The sequence below is a fragment of the Echiichthys vipera genome (genome assembly GCF_963691815.1).
Source record: "Echiichthys vipera genome assembly, chromosome: 20".
In the NCBI taxonomy this organism is placed as follows: domain Eukaryota; kingdom Metazoa; phylum Chordata; class Actinopteri; order Perciformes; family Trachinidae; genus Echiichthys; species Echiichthys vipera.
The window spans coordinates 6,702,769-6,728,690 of NC_139845.1; the positions used below are offsets into that span (position 1 = coordinate 6,702,769).

At 41.3% G+C, this 25,922-nt stretch overlaps 1 protein-coding gene across 1 annotated transcript; it reads left to right on the forward strand.

Moving 5' to 3' along the window:
- Nucleotides 1-227: 227 nt before the first annotated feature.
- gnai1 (guanine nucleotide binding protein (G protein), alpha inhibiting activity polypeptide 1) lies at nt 228-20,141 on the forward strand. Its single transcript, XM_083935286.1, has 9 exons — nt 228-683; nt 8,489-8,531; nt 10,321-10,462; nt 10,753-10,910; nt 14,288-14,416; nt 16,274-16,403; nt 16,596-16,749; nt 18,219-18,447; nt 18,916-20,141. Exons 1-8 carry the CDS (start codon nt 566-568, stop codon nt 18,407-18,409), a joined length of 1,065 nt encoding a protein of 354 aa, XP_083791412.1. The 5' UTR covers nt 228-565; the 3' UTR covers nt 18,410-18,447; nt 18,916-20,141.
- The last annotated feature ends 5,781 nt before the right edge of the window (nt 20,142-25,922 follow it).

Below are 25,922 nucleotides of genomic sequence, written 5' to 3' on the forward strand. Positions count from 1 at the left end.
TGTGTAGTGTGCGTACCCATGCTTGGCCAGGTCACTCTTGGAAAAGAGGTTTTAAACACTATTTTTTTTAATTTACCTGGTTAAATAAAGGATCTTGATATTGGTATTAGGGTTGTGGAAGTGATGCTTTTATTGTGAAGGAGCACACCGGAAGTACGGTTGTTGTCGCTGCCTGGAGGACCCATACAGCACCCGGAGCCGCTCTCCTCCCCAGTCGAGACTGAACACACAGCCTGGCAGTCGTCGCTGCCGCAACGAATGGAGGCGAACGGGTGGAAGAGACATCACTAAGGGATAAAACATCTTTCTATCGGACACCAGGAGGATTTTAACATCTACAATAGTCCAGCGGGGCAGAAACAAAGTCCAATAGCTTCCATTTTTTTATATCTCCTCTACGAACAGATCGATTGACTGTCATTTAAAAAAAAAAAAAAAAAAAAAAAAAGGGCGTGTGTGCGGGGTGAAGGCACCATTTCATGTGGGTTTATATGGTGTTTTAGATATAAATATACATCTTTTTGACACCACCACCTGGGTCTGAAGTGAGGACACGGTCGACAGGATGGGATGCACACTGAGCACGGAGGACAAGGCGGCGGTGGAGCGCAGTAAAATGATCGACAGGAATCTGCGGGACGACGGGGAGAAGGCAGCCAGGGAGGTCAAGCTGCTGCTGCTCGGTAAGAAGATGGGGAGGGAGAGAGGGAGGGGGTCGGTGGACGAACTTGCCTGTAGCAGTTGTTAGTTAAATAGTACACACGGAGACACTGTAACGTAAAAAACACCACTGAGTGTTGGTTTATTTTCTGGTTAACGGTCGTCAGTTGTCAATTGTTGGGGAGTTTCAATTCCGCATCGCTAGCATACATGCTCCCTTCCTTGGTAGCTTTAGTAAACTGTCAACTCGGGGTCACTGAACGCAACACGGCGTCATTTCCATGCCAAAATATACCAAATAGCTTAATGAGAATATTGTGTGTTAATTTGTTTTTATATGTTTTTTTAGGCAGCTTTACATGAATGCAGAGGCGAATCTAGAGTCTGCTGGGGCCCTATGCAAAAGTTCACAGGGGGCCCCCTCAAACCAGTGTTAAATGATCGCACAACAACATATTTAATTGCTTAAAGTAAACCCTTTTTTTACTTCAAAAGTGCACATTTAAGTAACTTTTTTCAAAATATGAACATAAACATAATTAGTCTTCTTTACCCCCTGTTGTTGGAATTGTATCCACTCAGCTGACTCTGTAGACCATTTGTATTGACTAAATCCTTTCAACAATAGCACATTTCCTCTGTCTGGTCCAGTGCAATGCAGTGAAAATAGGCCTTTGGCTCATCCGGGGGCCTAGGCCTGACTGAATGTGACTGAAAACCTTGTTGGGTCCAGTCATTTTAGTCTGTTTAAAGGTCCCATTCATATTATTACATTCAAAAGTGTAGCCTAATGAGAGGCCAAAGTGAGTCATTTGCTATTATTATCTACAGATTTAGCGATTTATATACCACGTTGCTTTGTCTTGTTCTCATCTCAAGTTCAGTAATGAGAAACATAAAGCTATGCCTGAAAAGGTCAAACCTCTTGCGCAACAAATGCAGGAAATTACAATGAAATGTCTCTTACTTAGAAGCCTGGTAAACATGAGATTGCAATAGCAGCCATTTAAACTAAATTGCCATCGATCAACCTAAATAAGTAAGTGGTTGTATGGCATGACATGCTGGTGTATATAGTTGTGACCCTCTCATTACTCTCAGCAGTGGATAATTTCGACTGACCTTTGTTGCACCAAACCATTTTTGAATCCACTGTGGACTATTATTTTGGTAAACTGATATATCCCTTTAAAAACCCACCGCAAAAATCTATAATGAATGGCAACAAAGTCTGTACTTTTCAGTCTGTGGTTTATTGCATTCATTACGTGTTCTGTCACGTCATCGCTCCTGACAGCCCTATATGCACAATTATGTAAACTGCTTGCATTTAGAAACCAGCCATGTGTAAATTAATGGCATTACTTACACGTGGGGAAACACTGTTATCTTGGTAAATAGAGACTGTAGGTGAAAACTTTTCCATCAACCCCTTAGGTCACTAGCTTTGGGAAATGTTGACATGCAAACACATGGTATGTGGGTTACCAGGACACAGTCTGAAGTCAGTACAATATCAGGCAAACACCGGACAGACGGCACAGAACAAGAGCTGTTAGTGGCTTCTGTGGACAGATTTGTGAGCCAAAGCCAGATGAACATTCCTCACGTTTCCTCACGTTTCCCACCATTCTCATTAGCATTACACATCTAAAGGGCATATTCTTTACATTTCTTGCGATATATCATCTAGTGTTACGTTAGTATGCTTTGTTTGAACAAGAGTGTACATATCTTCATGCTAAAGGTAGACCACATTCCTCAGGTGCTCGGAGGCCAGGTGGAACTTGTTGACTGAAGCGAGCGAGTTAGGTCAAGTTTGTGCTATGCTGCTGTAGGGTGGAATATTAGTTTTCACCAACCTTTGCTCTGAACCAATGCAGCATTAGCTTAACCACTCTCTGTTTTTGGTACAATAGCTTTCGTGACAGTTGTGTGCCAGGTCGTGCGGCCCCACGCCTGGCTGCCTTGGCACCGTTTCCTGCCATTTGGGTTCTGTCCATTCGGCATGGCAACCTCGTCAGGTTACTGCCTGAAGTGACACACAGGCAGGCTGGGACACCAGGAGAAAGGAAAAGAGGGGCTGTAAGATGAGAACACTGCTAATGACTGAAGCATTAAAAATGAAAAACCCAGCTGCAGAGGGACGGGGGGCCCTGGAGTTTGAGTTGTTTACCCTGCGGATAAACAGTCACTGAAAAGATACTGTTTTGGAGTTGATTCGCAAGTAATTCTGCAGTATACTTTTCTCCAAACACACCCTGTCAACATTGATATAAATATAGAGATGATCCGATACCACTTTTTACTTCCTGATACCAATTCCAATACCTGAACGAGCATATCCGATGATACCGAGTACCAATCTAATACCAGTGTTATGTTTCTTTTTTAAACAATATAGATGAACAAATGCATACAAAAGATACAAAAAATACATAGAACTTTATTTTATTATCTGACCGTCCTTACGAAACGAGAACATAAAAAGATACATTTAGGAATAAATAACAATTCCTTTAAAAACTGTTTTGGTGCAGCCACAGTTTAGTTAAATACAAAACAAGGCATTAACAGTGTTAAATAGTACTGTAACTAGTAAAACAGTAGTGCAACAGCATGTAAAATTGGCAACACTTAAAACTGAAGCCTTGCGTACTGTACACATCGCCCTTTTACTGGTGGGGTTTTTCCAGTGTCAAATATTTCCAGATGACTGACATTTTGCAAATCTACCTAACATTACACCCTGCTAGCAGACCGAACCAGAAATCATTTGTTTGCAGCTCTATAAACAGCAGTTGCAGCAGAGTGCAACTTTGCTGTTTTGGAGCGGAGGAATTTCTTCTGTAGAAGAACGGATTTCCATCTACTTTAAATGTTTGTTTTGTTTTGTTTCTTCAGGCTAAATTACGTGATATTGGATCATTGTTTAAATAACTCCCCGATACCCGATCTAGCATTTTAGGCAGTATTGGTGGCATTGCTATTGGAAGGAAAAACACAAACCAACAAATATGTTTGTTTACACAGCAGCAAGCCTCTGGTGATGGGGCAAGTGGCAGGTTCATGTGTTCACAACCTAGTTCTCCAGCTCAGTGCTAAATGTTAATCACAGGCTTACGTACGCTCCCTGCCACTGACATGACGTCATTCCACTGACGCAAAAACCTCCAATTTGCATGAAAATGATTTGAATCTTTGTGAGTCTGTGCACACTGTCAAAATCCAAAACGAGCTGGCAGGCTCAGGTGCCTTCGTAGAGAGAGGGAATGTGATCTTTTTTTTCCTCCACTGAAATCTGAACATATTTCTCATTTAGTTCTTAGTCTTTATTTGGCTCTCATTTTATTTCCATTATCTCCAGGACCCAATTATCCTACTATTCATATCTACATGCAAAAATAGATTACAATCTCCTCAGCCTAATTACTCTTTCTTTAGCTGTCGTGCAACTGTGGGAAGATTTTATTAATACTCCTTAGCCTGTGTCTAACATTTGTCATTGTTCTCTCTTTAATGTTTGCCATATTTCCAAAGTTATATAACCCGCCTCGCCAAACATGTAGTGCTGCATGGCTGTGTTACTCATCTAGGGGACAGGGAGGGAGGGGGGCTCACAAAAAACATGGACAATCAAAGTGTCTAAACGGTTCACATTCCAATATCGCTGTAAGCATCATTAGACATCTCCGTGAATAGCTCGGCCTGTGCCCGTGTGTGTGTGGGAAACAATCTTTTAGCTATCGATCTGCTTGTTGGCGGATCGATCCCTCCGGTCATTTTCCCTGGTGGGTAGCACCGCAAGGAGGCTCCTGGAATCCTTCACGAGTGACTCATACTTAAATCCCCCCAGAGGGAGAAGGGAAAAAAAGAGGAATTGGGTAGTGAGCGAGAGGAACAATAAATCAGAACGGGAAAATGACTGTACAGAGACAGAGAGAATGTAAAAGAGGAAGAGGGATATATATATATGACACAGTAACTGTGGAAACCACGGTGGGGGCAGGGATGTCGATGGTGTTGTGCTCATGCTACTAAAGTGACATCACTTGTGTGGTTTGCACATTATGCCAAGTCCTCCCCAAGTCTTTGGACTGCTCGCCTAAAATTGAACATGGGCCGGCAACCTGGCCCCCCATAAACCTCCTGAACCACACAGATGTATCTTAGTGCCATTGATCTGACGCCTGAAAAATAGACCTTTTTCTTTTTTTTACTAACTGCAACTTTGGTTGGCATGCAAGCACACACTGGTAAATCTCCAAGAGAATCAACATATGGTTAATCTATGAATGTAGAAGGCCCCAGCCTGGTAGCCATTTTAATCACATTCATCTCCATGCTGCCATTGTTATAAAACCTCATCCTCGCTGCCTTGGGAAAATCAACCAGGGGAAGTTCCAAGAGAAAAGCTGTGTTTGCAGTTAGTAGATAGAAACGGCTCTGTTCTCCGTGGAAGAAGAAGAAGAAAAGAACCCATCCTTTCACTGGAAGGGTTAGCTCGGATTTTCCTAAAATAGTTTGAACCGCGAGAAACAGAAACCAGCTGCTCCAGTGGTTTTGAGTCTGTAGCCGTTTTTGGGTGTATCAAAGCCGTGGGTGAGTAACATGACTCTGCATTAGGGCCGATAGGTCAGGCCTGTGGTGCCATGTAGCCCTAAAGGGTGTGGGTGTATATGTGTGAGAGAGAGAGAGAGACAGCGATAAAGTCAAAATCAGGACAACTGTGTTCTGTATTCCTCAGGCATAGAGGCTTTGACAAGATCCACACCCTAATGATATCACTGGTGTCGAGAGGCCAGACTGAGCCAAGTTACTCAGCACACAGCTCACAGCTCACGTCTCATAGATTATACTGTAGACTTAGACACTGAATTTTTGGCATTTCTCCCAATTTAACCCTTGAAACACTTGGAATCAGTAGGCTTTTTCCTATCACTGTCTTTACTATGAACAGTAATGGCAAAAGATGTCTCTGACACAACTTGTTTCGGACATTTTCCACAATACCAGTAGATTCCCACAGTGATTCATCAAGCACGGTTTATTTAATCGTCAGGATACGTGATGATCACAAGTATTTCTCAACCAATGCAACGCATCTAATTAACCTTTTCACTGAGTCTAATGACTAGTTCACACAACACAATTTTAACCCCCTATCTTCCACTCCCCAACAAAGGCCCAAGATCAAACTAGGCAAATCAGCATTGGTTCAGTACTCGAGATATCCAGCAGGCTAAATATCTGGACCTGTCAGAGACTCTGTTGGGAAGTTACAGCCAGTGAGAGCGCAAGAGATTAAGGAACTTCACTGCAACATAGAGCGAACACCACAAAATGTAGTTTGGAGACCACACATACACATCAGGGTTTCCTCCTGGTGAAAGATCTTTTAGGTCATCTCGTGTGAACAGTACAGCAATCTGACAAATTTGAAAGTAGAGTTAGTTTAGGCAGCAGTTCACCGAAACGTCATCAAAGTTAGAACTCCTAAACATGACTTAATGATCTTATTTTATCTTCTTAAATGTGAGGGCATTTCTTCTCTAGTACAGTGATGAATGATGATGAAAATGTTGGAAATGTTCTTTTACTTTTCCATGTGCGAAATTGTAACATAACTATTTTCTGATTGAAGGGGGTTGGGCTGCATCTGCCAAGTTTTCATTATAGATTGATCTATGTAATGTCAAAAAATAGGGGGGAAAAACTCCCAGGTGAAGTTTTGACATGTGTTGTTTGGTCCAACTAAAAGCCAAAAACCCAAAGACATTTCAGTTTGCAGAGAAACGAAATGGAGAAAAGCAGTAATCCATCATGTTTGTGAATCTAAAATCAGGTTTGTCTATAATGCGAGACAAAGGACAGAAAAAAATTAATGAATATTAGTTATCAGTTTTTTACAGCTCTAGATGTGAGGCCTTTGTATTTCCTGCTTACACCTTTGTATACACTTTTTTTGAAGCAAACAAAGCCATAAAATATCTACAGAAACCATTGAGAAGTCACACTACTAGTGTTTTGATAAAAGTTCTCTTTATAAGGAGTCTACTTTGAACTTTAGTCTGAGCCCATCTGAAGTGGATTATCATGCATCCCACACTGAGAGGCACTGCATGAGTATGTGAAGTGTCTGTGGCACTGTGAAAATGGCTCTTGGGCAGGCGGAGGGGTGCAACTGTGCACCGGCCAGCCGTGAGCAGCAGATACGCTGTGTGTGTGTGTGTGTGTTTGGATCCAACAGGGATTCACACACAGCTAGTGTTTGGCCTCAGAGCACAGGAAGCTGCCAAGGTACACCCCCCCCCCCCTCCCCGGGTGGGGACACGTAATTAAAATAATGTGTCCTCAGGTGAATCACGTCCAATTATCCTGAAGGTGACTGTACTATCAGCACACAATTTACTGCTGAGGGAGAGTCTGCAGGAATGCCAATGACAGATAGTGTGCACTCTGCAGCAGGATGCATATGTATTAATATTTTCATTTGGTGTTAGAAATATAAATGCTCAGGGAAGCTGTTGCTTACAGAAGCAGGCTCTAATGGCGTTTGTCAAAATGTCTTGCTTAGTCGTTTGTGCAACATCAAGGAAAGTGGAACTACATTGGGCTTCATTATGCAAGAGCAAACCATCTTGTCTCTGCTGACAGTATCACGAGCTAAGCGATAGTGGTAGACTTCATGATATGATCCCACTTCCTCTTTTTCTGTTTCTAGAGCTGAGAGAGAAGCTGGGGTGTTTACTCAGGGAATAGCCACTCACAAGTGGTTTGGAGAAACACGTCAGTGACAACTAGCCAATTGCCTCGCTTCTAACCTCCTAATAAGTGTCTGCTGCTGTAATATGAGGACACTGAGTGCACATTAGTAGATCTAATGTATTTTACGGTAATGCCCATTAGAGGGCAAGAGTCCAATGATTGAGGTTTATGAGGACATCACAGATGGTTTTCATTTGTAAAAGAAAACACTTTTAATAAAAGGCCACTTCACGAGTGATTGATTACAGTAGAAAAAAAGAGCAGCAGATGAATAATACATTATGATCCTAGCAGATGCCAACATGTCACACACACACACACACACACATGGTCACAACCACAAAGCCTCCTCAGGTGACTGTGACCTCACACTAGAGATGTCCTGGATATAAAGAAAGCAGTTGCCATGGCACTCATGACGTTTGAGCAATCGGCAGAGCAAAAGGCGTGCAGACACTATGCTCTCCCTTTCCACGTCCCGCTCTTTTCATCGTAGTATTTCCCCATCAGTCAACTACAACACTGTCAATCTAATTAGCTGAGTGCCTCCACAGCCAAGGGTGACAACACGTTTTTCGGGACTTCACAACACTGTCAATGATAATCTATTTTATTGTTAGTTGAGCGCCACGTTTAGGCCAGGAGCCTTGATGATGTGATTATGAAATGCTGGATTCAGTGCCACTAAACAAGAGCGAGCTTTATCACAAAGCAAGCTTGACCGATCGGTGTAATAGACAGGAACTGTCCGGAGCTGAGGCCAAACCCGAGCTTTTAACTTAAAGACTGAAGTCATGCATAGACCTCATGTTAAACCCTCACACACACTTGCTTTCTCAGTTCTCCTTTGGTTGACGTGTATTGTTCAGGTTTCATATTCACGGTTCCTTGTCATGCCTTTAAATGTAATGTATAAAAACATTACAAGGGCTTTATTTGGACATATGCAGAAAAAGGAAATAAGAAGGGTGACACAAACATTCGACTTGTTACAGGCAACATTAACTTCTTGAAATATTTACACTCTCTAACAGACCTCTTTTTCTCCTTTCTTTTCCAGGTGCTGGGGAATCAGGGAAAAGTACAATTGTCAAGCAGATGAAGTGAGTTAATATAGCTTCTGTTGTATCTGATGATTTTGCACACTGAACAATCCAAACTCTTATCTCCTCCTTCCAGTGTATCAACAATGAGTCCTCTCATCAGAAATGCACACGGACACAAAGAGAGTATTCATTTTCCACAACATAAATAATGTCAAACACCAGTCATGCTTTTACGGCGTATCCCTGGGTAATAGTATCTCTTGTGAATCACATTACGAACAGGTACCATGCATAATGGATCATCACCCAGCAGAATAAATTAGTATGAACTCTGCCTATACATCATCCACTGCCTGCGTCCTACATATGAATTACATTTTTCATAAGCACCCTTGTGGATACACTCGTTTATCAACAAACATAAACATGTCAGATGCAGTTGGTGCAGCTGTTCAGCTATGATACTGCTTTTTCTGTTGGTTATTTACCTGTGAAGGATGTGTATTCCTGTAGAAGTGTGATTTTACTCACTATAATCAGTCATGGAGCCACTGCTGAGAGATGTCACCTATCTGATTTAAGGAAATGATCGATACCTTTTGTAGCACGATACAGTTGGCAGATTACACTAACCTTGTCAGCTGATGAAAGTTCCTTTATGTACTAATATTGAAGGATAACTCCAGAGATATTCTGTATTTTTCTTATTGCCAACAAATCCTACAAAAATACCTAAATTAAATGGGTTCGTCTCCGGTCCATGCTACGCACTTCCAACTAATTTCATGGAGATCAGGCGACTAATTTTTCTGTAATCCCGTTGACAAACAGACAAACAAACCAAGCTGTAAACATAACCTAGTTTGGAGGAGGACAATTAGGTCACCAAGCTAAAATAAAAGGAGTCTGTCAGTTTACTCAACAATCGTTCTTCCGATCAACTTCACATTTTGCCGGTGTATTGGCGAGGACCAAAGGAAGTGCAGTGTTGAGTGCGAGCTCTTGAGATCTATGGGACATATTTATAAGTACAGTGTTAGAGGGCAGTCCTATTAACTGTTACACCGCAGAATGGCATGCTGGGTAAAGCTCACGTCATTTCAAGCATCAGCGATGTAACTTTCGGAATGAACGCTTTTGTTCCTGGAAATAGACTGATCCTAAATGGTTAGCTTTTAGCTAATGACACGTGCACGCCTACCATTGGTAGGGGACGCAACGATGTTACGCCAGGTTCCTTGCTGAGAAAGCAAACGGAGGCCAACGTTCTAAACGGCCACGATATTACATTGCATTTACATAAGATTTGTTAACAATAACAAAGATATAGAATAATGCCATCCTTTAACCACCCAATGGTTGTTTTTGCTTTTTAAATAAGACAAAAAATGATTTGTTCAAGTCTCTATGTAGAATGTGTAAGGTTAAAAAAAACATTGATCTCCAAAATAATAAATTTGCCCATTGCATGCATTCAGCTGATGCTTTGATCCAGAGTAACGAACACTTATACTGCTGTAGAAACAGCTTCTTTCCCCTGGATGATCATAATTTAAGCAGCCAGATATAAGGAGCACAGAGATCAGGGCCACTGTGGCCTGACAATATTGATGCAGGCTGTAAATTCAGAGTATTGAAAGAGATATTGAAGAAGTGATTTCTCAGAAAGCTGTAAAAGAGGAGACGTCAGAGTGGGGAGAATTTGCTATGAGAAGATGAGTTTTCCGTCTACGTTGGTAGCATTCGGAACAATCTGCTTGCTGTTGTATGTTGCTGTATCAGGCAAGTTTTTTGCTGTGCTGGAAAATTGCTCAACTGCTGACCGGGTTCATCCCCCTTTCTGCAGGATCATCCACGAGGCAGGCTACTCAGAAGAGGAATGTAAGCAGTACAAGGCTGTGGTCTACAGCAACACTATCCAGTCCATCATCGCCATCATCAGAGCCATGGGCCGCCTCAAGATCGACTTTGGCGATGCAGCAAGAGCTGTAAGTGACAGAGAGAGAGAGGAGTGTAATTTGGTGGGTTTAGAGTAGAAACCTGGAATTGAGATTCTGGTGGTGGAAAAGAAGCGGGTACTAACATTGAGCGTGTCAGCGATCACTCCTGGAAAAATAGTATTTGAATGAAGTCAGACGTCTTTTCAGGTTGACGTTCTAAAATGTCCTTATAACCCTGTGACTTGCACTTCAGCTTGGTAACAGACTAATTTAACGATAATGCTTGTCTAATGAGTGTGATGGCTGATTTGTGATCTTTAATGCGACTCCTTTCCTAGGACGATGCACGGCAGCTGTTTGTGCTGGCGGGCTCCGCAGAGGAGGGCTTCATGACGGGAGAGCTGGCCGGTGTCATTAAGCGTCTGTGGAAGGATGGAGGTGTTCAAGCCTGCTTCAGCCGCTCTCGCGAATATCAGCTCAATGACTCTGCAGCATAGTGAGTCAGAAAAGCACACACACACACACACACACACACACACACACACACACACACACACACACACACACACACACACACATAAACAAATAAACAACTGAGGTAACAGTTGCGTGATTCTCCAGAATTCACCCACTGAAAACACTCAGTGGTCCTGCACACGCCTATTTCGTGTCAACAGCCTTTAATGACAAAGCCGCATCAGATGACCAGATGCCCAAATTACTGCCATTCCACTGAAAACACACAGTAAGCTGCTGCCGCCTCAACCTGCCAAACAAAAAGCTGCCCCAGCCTTCAACCGTGCTCCACGGCACCATGCATCTGTCTGGACTTTTACACTGTCAATATTTGCCCTCCTCTACCAAGCCTGACGAGCTGTGGCTGGAAGGACAATTTAATCTTTGACCTTACACTTCAGCACAGGGACATTTGTCACATGCTTAGGAGCTGAACTTGATATACTAGGAAAAAAAAGAATTGGGCTTGGATTGCCTCCGCACAGCTCTCACAGACTGTCCCCAATATTTGAAATACCAACGTTTTTTCATAGCCACATGCACCAACATGCACCAACATGCTCATGCAGTCGGATGTCGAGACAAACGACAGAGAAATTCAGATGAACAAAACACACAGAGGCAGAGTGACTTCATGCTCTCTCAGGTCCAACGTCGAGTTCTGCTCCTTTTTACAGAGAAGTGATCACACAAATACAGAGAAAAATCTTCTTTCTTCTTTCCATTTTTTTCCACGACCCGCCTGAATCTTTTATATCTTGTGCAAGAGCCCTTGGCATTGAAACAAATGATATCATCAGAAGGCAGCTCCTGTGTTTTTGTTGGGAGAAAAAAAGCCATTCGCCTGGTTTTGCTGCTGCAGAGCAAACATCAGCGGTTACGTCGCAGGGCGAGGGAGCTGCAATCATTGGCCCTTTTTCTAATTGGTTCCTCTAATCCTGCTGTCCAGGGGCTTTTCATGAATAAGAAACACCATTGCTAAACCTTGTGTGGCTTTTACTCCACTTAATACCTTGGAAGACAAACAAAAGGCTTGTTTGCGTGAAGGGGAGATTACCTGTGTTTGTGTGCTAGCAACGAGAGGTCTCTAATCTCTTCTTTCCATTGTATTTATCAGCAATAACCTTTAGGTATTTTCTCGGGTTATAATGCATCCAGAGTGTGTGAAAATGTAGGTTTATGTGTGACATTGTGTATGAGTACAGCATATGTGCTTTTTCAAGGACAACGAATATTAAAGCGGTAAGCAACAACACTGAGACCCGGCTAAAGTCTGGCAAATTAGTCAGGAAGTAGTCTCGGAACCCAACGGCTATCTGTCTGATGACAATTTAGCCACTGATGGCAACTCCTAATATTTCCAGATTCCATTTACCATCAGTTTAGCGATTTGAGACGCAAGAATGAAGTTGGCGTTCCGCGTCTGCATCTCCACTCTATGATTGAAACAAAAAGCCAATGAAACGCTAAATCATCAGACAATTAGCAGACTCTTCGAATGACCGCCAATGTCGTCCGCCTAGTTTGCTGATCTGTGAATTGCACTTTTCATTCATGGGATGCACGTACACCTGACGCTCAAAATTATTTCTGCTATGGAAAAAAAATCTGATGCACGCACCTGCAGTATGTATGAACTAAATGATTCTGCCGCTTTCAAAATTTATAGTGAAATGTTATTATTTATCTTTGGAATAGCCGCCAAATTTTGTTTCTTTGTTTAGATTTTTGCAGTAGAGGGGTTGAGATTGTTAGATGTCTACAAATAATTCAATTCAATTCAATTTTATTTATAGTGCCAAGTCATAACAGAAGTTATCTCAGGACACTTTACAGAGTAGGTAAAGACCACACTCTATGACTTATTTATGATTTACATAGACCTAACAATTCCCCTGTAGAGTACGGTGGCAATGAAAACCTTCCCTATAACAGACAGGAACGTCAGACAGACCCAGCTCTGTGGAGGACGGACTTCTGTCTGCACCGGAGAGAGGAAGAAAAGGAGAGAGAGAGAGAGAGAAAAGACGGACAGATGGACAGAGAGAGAGACAAAGACAGACACAAAGACAGAGACAGACACACTTCCAGTAACTATAATAATATCTATAATAATGTGAATATGACTTATATGTTATGGCAGTTAATACAGCAGAATAGTAGAAACAAGTTCAAGAGTTTCATGTTTTATTTTCTATGACATAAAATACGTCACTCTGAAATTTCTAAGCTTTTACATGTCTTGAAAAAGGCGATTGCTAACAAGTGTCCAAATGAGAGGTTCAGAGGTTGTCTGGGATATTAAACCGTCAGCTTAGTGCTGGTGACGTCGTAGTTATGAGATTTTGGTGTAGACCAATTATAGCCTGATGTTAGCTTTTGACTTTTGCCGTTTGTGTTTACGCTTCAAATATTTTTAACGTGATATTCATGTGTGAAGATTGTCTTGCTGCTACAAAACGTGCAAGTATGATAAACTTTTGTTTGCCCCAGAGTTTATTTTTTGTAAAAAATATAGTGGAAAAATCCCATTGGCTTTTTGTCGAGGGAACCAGGGTGACACTAACTTCGGAGTCGGCTTACAAAATGTTGTCATCCCTGCAGTCTCTATAGCACCACGATCAGCCGATGTTGTTTTGGTCCAGACAAAAGAGAACACATGCTAAGAATGATAAAGAAAGACCAAAAATCCATCCATCCATTCTACTGTATATACCTTTATATTCAGGACAATGAGAACACTATCCCAGCAGGTATTTTGCAAAATGTGGGACAGCACCCTGGACAGATGGCTAGTCCATTATAAAACACACACAGAGACTGTTTTCAGTTCAGCTGCATTAGACCCAGGGATGAACCCAGAGGGAGTCCACCAAACACAGAGAAAACAATGTGCACTCCCCACAGAAAAAAGGGGCTCGGGTTAAAACCACAGACCTGCTCACTGTGAGGCAACAGCTCTCACCACTAAGCCGTCGTGCCATCACGTCTAAATTTACCACAGGCAAATTACGCATCTCATCTTGTAACTTAACTGTGTGTTCAGTTTTTAACTAACTTTGGGTGGAACTTTACTGGAAACAAGAATATACACACTTGTACAGGTACATACTGTATATCATGATTTTACATAAACGTGTTGTAATTTGATATGCTGAACTCATTTTCTCGTAATCTGTTGCCCCACAAAGAAGTACAGTGTTTGAAACAGAAAGTCTGAAAACGGGTTTATCTCTGTGGATGCATTGTTTGTTCACGCTTGACCTTGATACACATTTTCTCATTTGTTACTCTCTTTTCTCTCTAATGTTGTTCTCCCTCCTCATGTCCTCTTTATTTGTGTCCTTCTCTCTTCAGCTACTTGAACGATTTGGACAGGATATCCCAGGCTACCTACATTCCAACTCAGCAGGATGTCCTGAGGACCCGAGTCAAAACCACAGGCATTGTGGAGACGCACTTCACGTTCAAGGACCTGCACTTCAAGTGAGATTTTCTTCACTGTAACAAACTGGCTTCGCCTCAAAGTGTTTCACATGGTGGCTTAATTAGCTTTCCTTCCTGCCACTGACTCATTCACTTCCATAGAAACCCCCTTTGTATATGTGCAGCTGTGAGTTGTGACACAGTGTGGAAGGTGTTGAGCTCATCAGAGATGACTCAGTTGTGGCCCTTTAGTTCAAAAAAACTAAAACAAAACAGGAAGTGGGGCAGAAGGCCTGATGATATTCTCATGATGCCAGGAGTTTGATAGCTGATGCAGCATTAAAATCCATAGTGTTGGGCCATAAAACAAGAAAAAAATGCTATATGGTCCATAAGCACACACACAAACACAAAGCCTTCCTAATGTTTCTGTGTTAACTCCATCTTTTTATTTGCTATCTCAGACAGCAGCTTACACACACCGTATTGATGACACACCATTATTGTCGCAGTCGTATATTACAACACATTACAGTACCTCTGTAAAGTGCCACTGCTCTATGCAACGTCGGAATTACACAGCAGGGGCTTAGCAGCTATATCAAAAGCAAAGTATTTGTTCTTCCTGGGCGAAACAGTTTAATGACGTTGCCTCTGAAGGTAAACATAATGAGCCAGGATGCTTGGTCTTATACATGTTGCCTCCCCCAGTCCTGCCTTTGAAACCATAGTATTTGCAGATGCAGCTTTTGCAGTTTAGAAGTGGCTATTACAGGAGCTAAATTAGTTCTGGTTGCCACATCTGCATGCATTTTTTTATGCGGTTGTTTCATACAGTGTCCTTTTTTGTTATATCATTTGAAAGTGCTCTTCATGGTTGGATTTGCTTCTCTAGAAATAATTTCTAAGCATGCGAAGTATGTAAAGATATGTACAAATTCATTTTAAATAATTTCCCCCTGGGATTATTAAAGTATTTCTAATTCTGATTCTGAAACCGTGTCATAGAAGCTTGTAGCCTTAATGCCGCTTCTGTGTGCATTTAGTGAGAATGGTCTGACATTAAACATGTTAAAGGTCCCATATTGTGAAAAGTGAGACTTCAATGTCTTTTTTTATTTTATTATAAAGTAAAAGTATCAAAACACTGAATCCACAGAGAAATGCACACAGCCTGTATTCAGAAAATGTCGTTAAATGAGCCTTTAGGACTTCTGTACAGTTGTGATGTCACAACTATACTATAAATAGATGGATAGAAATGATCGTGACAGTGATGTTACAGTCATTCCCCGGCTGCAAAGACGTAGAGAGCACGGATGTGGAAGAAGAACTGACCAATCAGAGCAGATTGGGCTTTTTCAGGAGGGCGTCTTAAAGGGACAGGCACTAAAACAGAGCGTTTCAGACAGAGGTTGAATACAGGCATATTCAGACAGACAGAATGAGACAAATAATGTGTTTTATGAACATTAAAGCTTGTGAACGTGTTCTAGTAGAATCCCAAAGTACAAGTATGAACCTGAAAATGAGCATGATATGGGACCTTTAAAACAAACTACAAAATGCACATGTACATTTAAACCTTTTGACTGAGCAAATAGAAAACCCAGTGCAAAGGCTAACAGTCTGCTCCTGTCCTGAATTGTTTTTCACTGCTATTAAACAATCAGGATACGCATTTGCTTGTCACTTGAGTATTCTCTGCACTGGTGAGATGGTATCAGAGCTGCTTTCATGGTATAATGGACAAATCATTTCTGTTTTCTTTCCCCTCTATCTCTTACTGTTATCGCTAACACTGCAGCAAGACCAGAGCAGCCGCAGCAAACTTCCATTTACTCTTTGCCTTTGGGTTTCTAAAACACTCCTTGTATTGTTTTTGCTTGTTTGTTTACACTTTTCCTCCCTCCCCAGAATGTTTGATGTTGGCGGTCAGCGATCCGAGAGGAAGAAGTGGATCCACTGCTTTGAGGGTGTGACCGCCATCATCTTCTGCGTGGCCCTCAGTGACTATGACCTGGTGCTGGCTGAAGACGAGGAGATGGTGAGTGCGTCAGCCTCTGACTCATGGAATAAGGCAATAGCAGGCGCTCTGTGTTCATACACAGCAAAAACATGGTCTCTGTTTACTGGAATTGTGAGGAGTCGGAGAAGTAGACATGGTTCAGGTTTTCCCATGTTTATGGATCAGTGAGCAGAGCACAACGATGAACACAATCTTCCTTCTCCCCCTCAGAACCGAATGCACGAGAGTATGAAGCTGTTCGACAGCATCTGCAACAACAAGTGGTTCACAGACACCTCCATCATCCTCTTCCTCAACAAGAAGGACCTGTTTGAGGAGAAGATAAAGAAGAGTCCTCTAACCATCTGCTACCCAGAATACGCTGGTAAGATTGGCAGCATTTGACAGGAAATGTTTTAAAAAGCAGCACATTCGTGTACTTATTGTAACAAATAAAAAACCCTGCTAATGACGAATGTTTTCAAAATAAATACATTTTGCTATTGAATTAAATGAAAATTATTATGATATTTGACAAGAGTTAGATTAGAAGATTAGTACCATTCTCATATCTGTTTGCTGTGTGTATGTAAATGTGAGCCAGCAGCTAGTTAGCTTAGCTTAGCTTAGCTTAGCTTAGCATAAAGACTGGAAACAAGAAAACTGCTAATATGGCACTGTCCAAAGGTAATACATCCTGCCTAGCAGCACCTCTGAAGCTCACGTATGATCAAATTGCATGCCATTTGTCAAATTAGTGTAAAAGCCAAGCTGTGATTTTATCAGGGGTTGTGCGCTGAACTATTTCTTGGCTGTGAACAGTGACAAAGTCTTCCATGATGGCAGCATCCAGCAGAGACTTCAGGAAGTCACTGCTGCCGGCAAATGAATAGTTCAGCACATGATTACCTATAAAATTATAACTTGTCATTTTTTCAAATTTGTTTTTGTACTAACTAAAGAAACGTGCAGTGCCCTGTTTAGAATGGGCCGATTGCGTGGCCTCTGGTGTTGCTGCTTGCAGCGTTTTTGAAAACCACTCAACAAAACGACTTCACACTGTTTCCTTAGGGTCTAGAGCAATACTCCTGCCAAGTGTGAAGTTGACTGGATAAACAGTTCTTGAGATATGCGACGGACAGTCATACGTGCATAAATACACAGACAGGCGGAGAGTTCTTCCTTTATAGTTAGATAATACTGCTAAAGCGCCCCCTAATTACCAAATAGCACTGGATATTTACACACGTCCACCAAATGGGGTTGCAATAGCACAAAGTGTTCAGGAGATATGACATGTTTTGTAACATTGCAGCATTTGAGCAAACTTTGACTGCCAACTTTAGCAAAACTGTATTGAATATCAAAAATCCAAAATAGTAACATATTCAGGCTTGGCCCAGAGATGTTCTCTGCTGAATTTGCAGATGGTTGCTCAAAAGATTTAAAATTGATCTAGTCACAAATGGGCGTGGTCTAAATTTATAGTTTCGTCCGGAGCTGGAATTATGATTCTGATACTTACTGTTGAAAAGTTAGAGGCAAAACTTTAATTTGTTGTTATCGAGCCACCATCTGGTCAAATTTGACACGAAGACATACAAACAGAGACAGATTCCTTGCTTTACAGTTATTAAATGTTAATGAATTAGCTTTTATCTAACTTTTCCTATCAGCGTTCATCTTTTGATATGCAAACATATGATGACAAGAAATGCTCACACAGTTGTTAACACTACCTTTTACAAGGCAGAATGCCGAGTCAGCAGGATGAAGCTCAGCCGTGCCCTCAAACAATACAAATGTACAATGTCAATACCTCATCCTCTGTTTTGACTTCCCGTCTTTTTCCAGGCTCTAACACGTACGAGGAAGCAGCTGCCTACATTCAGTGTCAGTTTGAGGACCTCAACAAGAGGAAGGACACCAAGGAGATTTACACCCACTTCACCTGCGCCACAGACACCAAGAACGTGCAGTTTGTCTTTGACGCAGTCACCGACGTCATCATCAAGAACAACCTGAAAGACTGTGGCCTCTTCTGAGGATAATGACGATGACGATAACCTTTTTTTTTTTCTTGGTGAGAAACTCTTCATGCTTCATCAATCACAAAGCACCCTGTGTTACGCACACGTGCGGCTCCGCGTCATGGATGAGGGCATTACGACTGAATGTCCGTAGCATCGGGAAGCAGTGGGAGTTGCAGAGAAAAACCGCCTGCAATTTTCCCTTTTCTCTTTCAAAAGTGCTTAACAAATTGGCTTCAAACGGTTCGTTTCCAGAGCTTAAGCATTCAGAATAACGGAGGCGCATAGCTGGAGTCGACCGCAAAGACGCAGCTTAATCCATCATAATCAAACGCGTAATTGAATCAATAAAATCAGTGCCTTCTTTTATCTAAGGCTTAAATGCGTTTTCTGCTCCATTTAGATGTTTGCGAAATGATAGCCGCGAGGTCAAGCTCTCCAACACCTCCCTTTAAAAACGACTCACACTCATCTCTCCTTACGTCCTTCATGTTTCTTTGCATCTCCTCTTGTGTCCTCAGGCATCGGAGCCAGTTTATTGTGCATCTTTGGTGGGGAAGATGAGAAGAGTCTGGAGGATCAGTCATGGACCAGTGCTGTACTATATGCCACTTTTAACAGCTTTATTTATGTTTTCGTCTTGGAACATTTTGAACTAGTGTTGCGACATTTGTGTAGGATGTTTGTATCATTGTAAAGAAAAAAAAAAAGTCAAATTTTCCACACACTTTTTTAATTTAGTTCCGGTTTGTTTTTTTGGTTTTTAAGTTTTGGAGGAGGAGGAGATCACGTTTTTGCTGTTCCCTCTGCCGCTGTCTCTGGAAAAGGAAACTTTGCTGTTGGTGGAAATGCTTCTTTTCTTCCTTCCCTACAACCGAAAGGGAAGAAAAGGGGTACAACTTTGAGTCCAGTTCGTTGGTACTTGTGCCTTCGCATGCCTTTTACTGCGGTTCGTAGTCCCAATGCTTGTTCTGTTGCCTGCTGAATTGTTCTAAACATAAAGAGGTAAACTGTTTTCATATGTTAGTGTCCCCGCTATCTTGTATGTGCACACCACTGAGCTGTCGGGAGGAGGAAGATTTCCCTCTGGTCTGAAGATACATGGGTCTCCATGGTGACCAACATGTAGCCTCCACAGTCCCCTACCCACATCCCCCCACCAGCCATGACAATGGAAGGCCTCGTTGGGCGATCACGCAGTACAATACTGAGATGTATATTGTTACATTTGCCTCGCAAATCTGGGGTTCTGGTTTTTAAACAGTGTACAAAATATCCATTCTTCCCAACCATCTGGAAAAATGGTTAGCTGAGGCACTGAGCTTATAATACTTAAAGTACAAAGGCCCGGGTGGGCACATTTTATTGTATATTTTAATGTATTTGGAGGAGAGTTTGTGGTGTTAAGGAGAAAAACAACTGAATCACAGAAAAGATGGTCGTATAGATGAGGATGAGGTCTGAAACGTTTCAAGGTTCAGACCTCGTTCCAGGGTCCTGTGGTGATTGGAGAGTAGAGGCGCTACCTTGAGAATCCGTGAAGCCTTTCATTCACATGATGGATGGTCAACGGAGCCTGGTCTGTGGTTTTAGATCAGTGCTACTTTGCCATGAAGAGTGATACATATGGTCCTGGATTTGTTCATATAAAGAAACTGCCACAACTGTCAATGTATGTGTATGTTCTCCACGGATGGAGAATCTTTGTAGACTCATCTCCCTTATTTTGCTAATAAAAACCATTTACAAACCACATGGAGTTGCTCTATCATTATACATTTATATCTTCAACAGTTAATGAAGCATTTTAATTAGCTGTTAAAGCACAGAGCAGGATAATTCTGCTTTAATGTTTTATTTAAATGTCACGCTGTTATCACGTGCTCTCCTAATGCAGAAATACCTCAGACTGTAATTTAATGTCTGTTAATGACATGAGAGGGTTTCCTCTAAAGTGGGATTAAATCGGAATAGTTTCTGTTGTTGTTGAAACACATACTTCACTGGAAGATGCTTTTATCAGTAATGGGTCATGCACTCATGCTTTAAAGCTCCTGTAGTTGGACTGTATGCTACTTCACATCTTCATAAATTGCCAGCTTGCCATATTTTGCAGGTACTGTTATACGTACTGTATACATTTCTTATGAAGCGATGTACCTCGTTATGGCTAAACAGGGAGTCCCACAGAGGCAATAAGAGACATCACACCTGTATACCTGCAGTGGTGCTCAGAGGAAAGCTTTTTTTAGATGAAAATTGATCATGCCCGAACATTTGGCCACACCAAAAAGGTTAACTTGCATATGATGCACTGTAAGGCTGTAAAAACCACAGTACCTATTTTCCTATTTGATAACGGCTGATGTAAGGCACTCATAAGGCTGTAGTGTCTCCACTCATTGATGTGTATCTTTGACGTGTCATGCTAATACAATTTGCCTTGTAAATATGTCCTGCCATGTGAACACCATCCGTGGTGGCTTACCTTTCTAACAATACCTCTTTATTAGGTATAACCCAGTGTAATATAAAGGAACTCAGCACACAGTTTGGGAACCACTACCTTATGAAGTTGACTTTTTCTTTTTTTAGCAAATGGCTGCTTATTTATACATTGAGTTGACACAGTTCAACATTCATTTGGCCACATGGTAGTCCAATATTTACTTATTTATGTCTTACTTTTTGGTCTCATTCTCCACAAACACAGGTGTGTTCACCAGATATACATGTCAGTGTCTAACTAATGTTTAATGTTTATATTTTATACATTTGATACTGTAACTTACAACATTTCATATACATAAATTAACCATTCAAACAATACATTAAGTCAATTTTAAATTATATTTTCTTTTAAAAAAAAACTATTAAAAACCACTATTATATAAAATTATATTAGTTCAATATTATAACATTTCAACAAATTAATGTATGATTTCTGGCTATATTCTGATCCCCTGGTATTTTGTTTTTGTATGGTTTATGTTTGCCACGCTGTTTGATTGTTGACATTGTTGATGAATAAATAATAAAAAATAAAAATAAATTGTTAGAACTATCGCGAGAGTGTTAAACTAATGGTCACGGTTAAGGATATCGCGAGATTTCTTTGTTAATCTTGGGTTAACATCTACTAACGTTACACTCAACCAAAACAGTAAAGTTGTGAACTTTTTACATAAAGTTTACCAAAAAAATAAATTAGCAGAGGAACGGAAGCCTATTTAACTAAGCTGGCAGCATTTAGTTAGCTCCAAGTTTAAATAACGACGTTGGTAATAGACGTTTGTAGCAGCTAGCCCGAGCTAGCCTCTTCAACGGCTGTGGACTTGATTACCGTAGGTACTAGAATAGGTTGATTACCGTAAATTCTAGAATAGGCTAAATATTCGTGCTGCCTTCACGTGCTATGGAAAATACGGTCCTTTCTACTTGTGAACTGGAAATTACCTGTGTGTTGTGTTCAAGTGCAATTGTTGTCGTAGTGAAATGAAACATGGCTGACCCACAGATCCTGACCTGTTACACGGGGGAAACCATTTTAGACCGCATAATTCTCCAGCAAGAAGAAGATTTATCAAGTAAATCTTTTTTTTTTTACAGATTATAAATAGTAGATTTTTTTAAAGGTTAAAAGAGATAGCTAACATTTCTACATAAAATTGGTCTACACTAATCTGAAGCCCATAATCTTCCCTACCAGCTCAAACACGGTGTTGTTGTAGTACAGTAGACTCTTGCGTTGCGCGCCGCCATGTTGAAAAGGTCAAAGGTTATCTCATCTCGGCAACTCTGTATCAAAATATTATACCAGTTTCCAAATGACCACCAAATTACCACACGAGGGGGTATTCATCTGCAATTTTCACGTTGGCGTTTGGTATTTACCATATTTCCCATAGGACGTGAAGGCTCCAAGAGTTAAGACAAAATCTGCATGTGTCTTAACTTTCCTCATGCTTCCTGCAGAAACAGAAACAATTCCAGTGCTGTTGTGCAGTCATCATCTCAGGTAAGTAATACTAACATAGACAGATTTATTTCTAATTGTGAACAGATGAAACTCACATAATTAATTTGACCATTATCTTAACAAAATACTGTATCCATAAAATGGTTTGGCTTAACAAACTACCCTCTCATATTTGACCACTCTGGAAAACTTAAAACTCAAAAATGTTAGATTGTTTAGGCATTTCAAATGTACTCCCTTAGTTTAGCAGACACCCATATGTGTCTGTTTGTATCATTCATCATTCCCTTTTCTATATTTTACTTTCTTTGTACATTTTAATTGATGTCATTATTGTTTCTACATTTACAAAGACATTATTTTGCTATTGCGTATAACTCTGGAACATGTAAGAAAAGTAACGTTTGTGTTGAATCTTTAAAGAAATCATCACAGGTAACGTTAAGCTCCCTTTATTTAACTTTTTGTCCCCACTTCCTGTGTCCTGCAGGCTGGTTAAATGTAGTTGCACTGCTTATTTACCCGTGTATCTCTACCACAGACTGTATATAAAGATGGTTTCATGTTTATGCAGCTGTGGCTGTGTCACTGCAAACTGTCGAAGGTTAGTGCCAGGCTATGTTGCCATGCAGGTGTCAGGTATTATGATTGACTTTTTCAGCTGGTTTTGAATTGGTATTTGTAATGGCATGTAATCAAATACCAGTATTTTAACAAGCAACATTATTGTGATTTTTGCAACACAACAAAAAAAACAACTGTACCTCAGGGTCTTGCACGCTACGCTAACTTTTTCAACGCAACACTACTGTGAACCATATGACTAAATACTGAACTTTTGTAACAGTAGCACATGGGACAGATAGTCACAAAGTCAGCAAACTGACTCATCTGTATTAACGTAAAGTTTACCAAGGTTAGCCACTAAGACACTGGTCACGCCAGACTTAGTAAGTGAGGGATAGCAGCAGAAGCCCTCAGTGTGTTGAATTGAGCAACAGGGTGTGTCATTGCTTATGAATCATGTATTCCCTCCAAAGTTACACAGCCTTGCTTTATGTGAAGTCTCAGGATAGGAAAAAAGAAAATACATCTTCAAACACTCCTTTTGCCTCTTGCACATTTTAAGCGATTGGAGCGCCACAAATAGTTTTCCTGTGCGGGTTGTTTGCACAAATGAACACTGCTGATTTGCATGTGTGCTGGCACACTCCTGTGCAGCGGCGTTAACCCTGGCATCCCCATCTTGGAGCTTCTATTGCGGCTTGACAGAAAGGTGGAATGAGCCTGAGAGAGAGATAAATGAGAGAGAAAAAGGGGTTTTGTGGTGCTAGGCTATTAAGGGGGGGTATGGCTCCCGGGTGTGCTGCCAATTCAAGGAGTTGAAGTGTGTGTATGTGGGTGGGTTGGGGCATATGCTGTATTAATAGCACCTTTAAAGATGAGAGAGGGAGAAGAAGACAGAGTAAACAAGGGGGCGGCCATGATGTAGCAGTGTAAAAAGCAACACTGGTGACACTGTTGAGGTCTCTCTCAGCAGTAAACAGGGTGGGGAATGTTTGAAGTGTGTGTGTGTGCGAGGGAGGGGAGGAGGGTGTAAATAGATGGAACAATAGAGGCATTATTTCAGTGTTGGTACTGTCTGCTCTCTCCTCAGTCACTTTCTCTGGAGGCAGCAGTTGGCAACAGAGATAAGACAGGCTTATCAGCTCTGCAGCCATGTCGGACAGGACGTATTGCAACACCAAGCTAGACACACTCTCCGTCTGTGCCGCGCATTCTTCCACACGCCGGATCTCTCACAGTGCAGTCGACGTCATGCGTAGGCAGCCTGTGTCTGGGGCCAGAGATGCGTGTCGATTATTCATGGTGGACTCTTTTATCGCATAACTCTTTTATCTTCTAAGCCATTTCTATTTTCTGCCGCTTTAGCCACGCACTCTGAGGTGGCCTCTCACCCAGCTGGTAATGTGTGAAGTCTGGCAGTCTAAGATATTTTAAGAGTCTATTATTATATTATCTCACAGACCCTTATTGATTTTGGATTTCTGTGTCATGCCAAATATTTGTCCCATCTCACAGAGGATTACCATTGAAGCCGAGACAGATGTGCTTGCAGGTTGTTTTTCTTAATGCCGTTATTTTGTTATCTCGTTATCTCGTTATCACGAAAGGTCTTTTTCTCTTATGCTGTCATGCACTGAGGTCAAGCCAGCCCTGACTCACCTTTCCATGGTCAAATCAGCCAATGCTACAACTGTATTGCATCCCATTATGTTTAAATGAATGGAATATCTCTAAATTGAAACAGTAAAATGCTTGATTTTCTTGTCTGTATGTAGTCTGAGGTGTCCTCCACTCAAATGTATCGATCATCGTCAGAAATGAATTATTTCATTTTTTTCAGCAACCCAAAAATCAAAGAATAGAGACATTCCCCTCACAATTTATAAGGGACACACATGGCATGTTTTATGCTACGATCTTGGCCGTCTGAACGTCGGATCCCTGATAAACATTAAAAGTAATTGGAGGAAATGTTTTGTTTTCTCATGAAGTCAATTATCTAATTTCCTTGAGATAATGAAACGATTATCTTGTGATCTGGAGATAAGCATTAAGAAAAAATGATTCTCCACTTCGGTATATTACAAAGACACTACTGTGTGTCAAACAAAGACGCATTAACACATCAAAGCCCCCCAAGAAATGCATTTGCAGTTTCATTTAGAATTGTAATAGTTTGTGATGTTAGGTGAATTGACCCTTTTAAGACGCATTTGAGCAATCTGTAATTTCCTGTTTCCTCTGAGAAGTGTTGTGAAAATTACAACATATGAAGAACTAATAACCTGAGAGACATTTCAAGAATCATTTTGTATGTGCTCCGTGTAATTACCAATCATAATAGTGTTGTATTTGGGTGTTAACAGCCATTTTGGAAAAGTAAGTTCAGTCATTATCATTAACCCAATTATTTATTTATTCATTTGTGTGAGTGTGTGACAGATCGGTTGTGTGTGTGTGGGTTGGTTTGTGGGCGGGGGGGCTGTATGCAGCTTGATGTGTTTACGTCTGTGTGCCACGTACAGTGTGTGTTTTGTGCAGGATGGTGTGTGTGCGTGTGCGTGTGTGTATGTGTGTGCGTGCATGCTCCAGCTGGATGCCTGCCATCTGTGATTTCTGGCCATCACCCGATATTTGCTGGCCATGTTCATTCAGTCTGCAGATTCCAGCTTTCATCTCCACACACACACACACACACACACACACGTAAGCATGCACACACTCTTCCCTGTGATGTCATTGATTCCGAGCTCCATGGCAACAGTGAGCGAGGAAGCAAAGGGTCGAAAAGGGAATGAAAACGGAGAGATATTCCTTCACAGTGACGGGATGAAGTTGATATAAATAGCTCCTGATGTTCTGAGGTGGCCACACACCACGGAGGGGGTAACAGAGCTGAGATGTTTCACCCGGGAACATTCTGTCTTTGTCAAGTGACAATTTCAGACCACTCAGAGTGACACCAGTCATCCATTGGCCCTT

Bases quoted from the DNA above. Each gene is read 5' to 3' on its own strand.
- gnai1 (XM_083935286.1), top strand. From the start codon at position 566: ATGGGATGCACACTGAGCACGGAGGACAAGGCGGCGGTGGAGCGCAGT. The intron at 10,463-10,752 runs GTAAGTGACAGA...CTCCTTTCCTAG, and splicing joins TTGGCGATGCAGCAAGAGCT to GACGATGCACGGCAGCTGTT. The intron at 10,911-14,287 runs GTGAGTCAGAAA...TTCTCTCTTCAG, and splicing joins CTCAATGACTCTGCAGCATA to CTACTTGAACGATTTGGACA.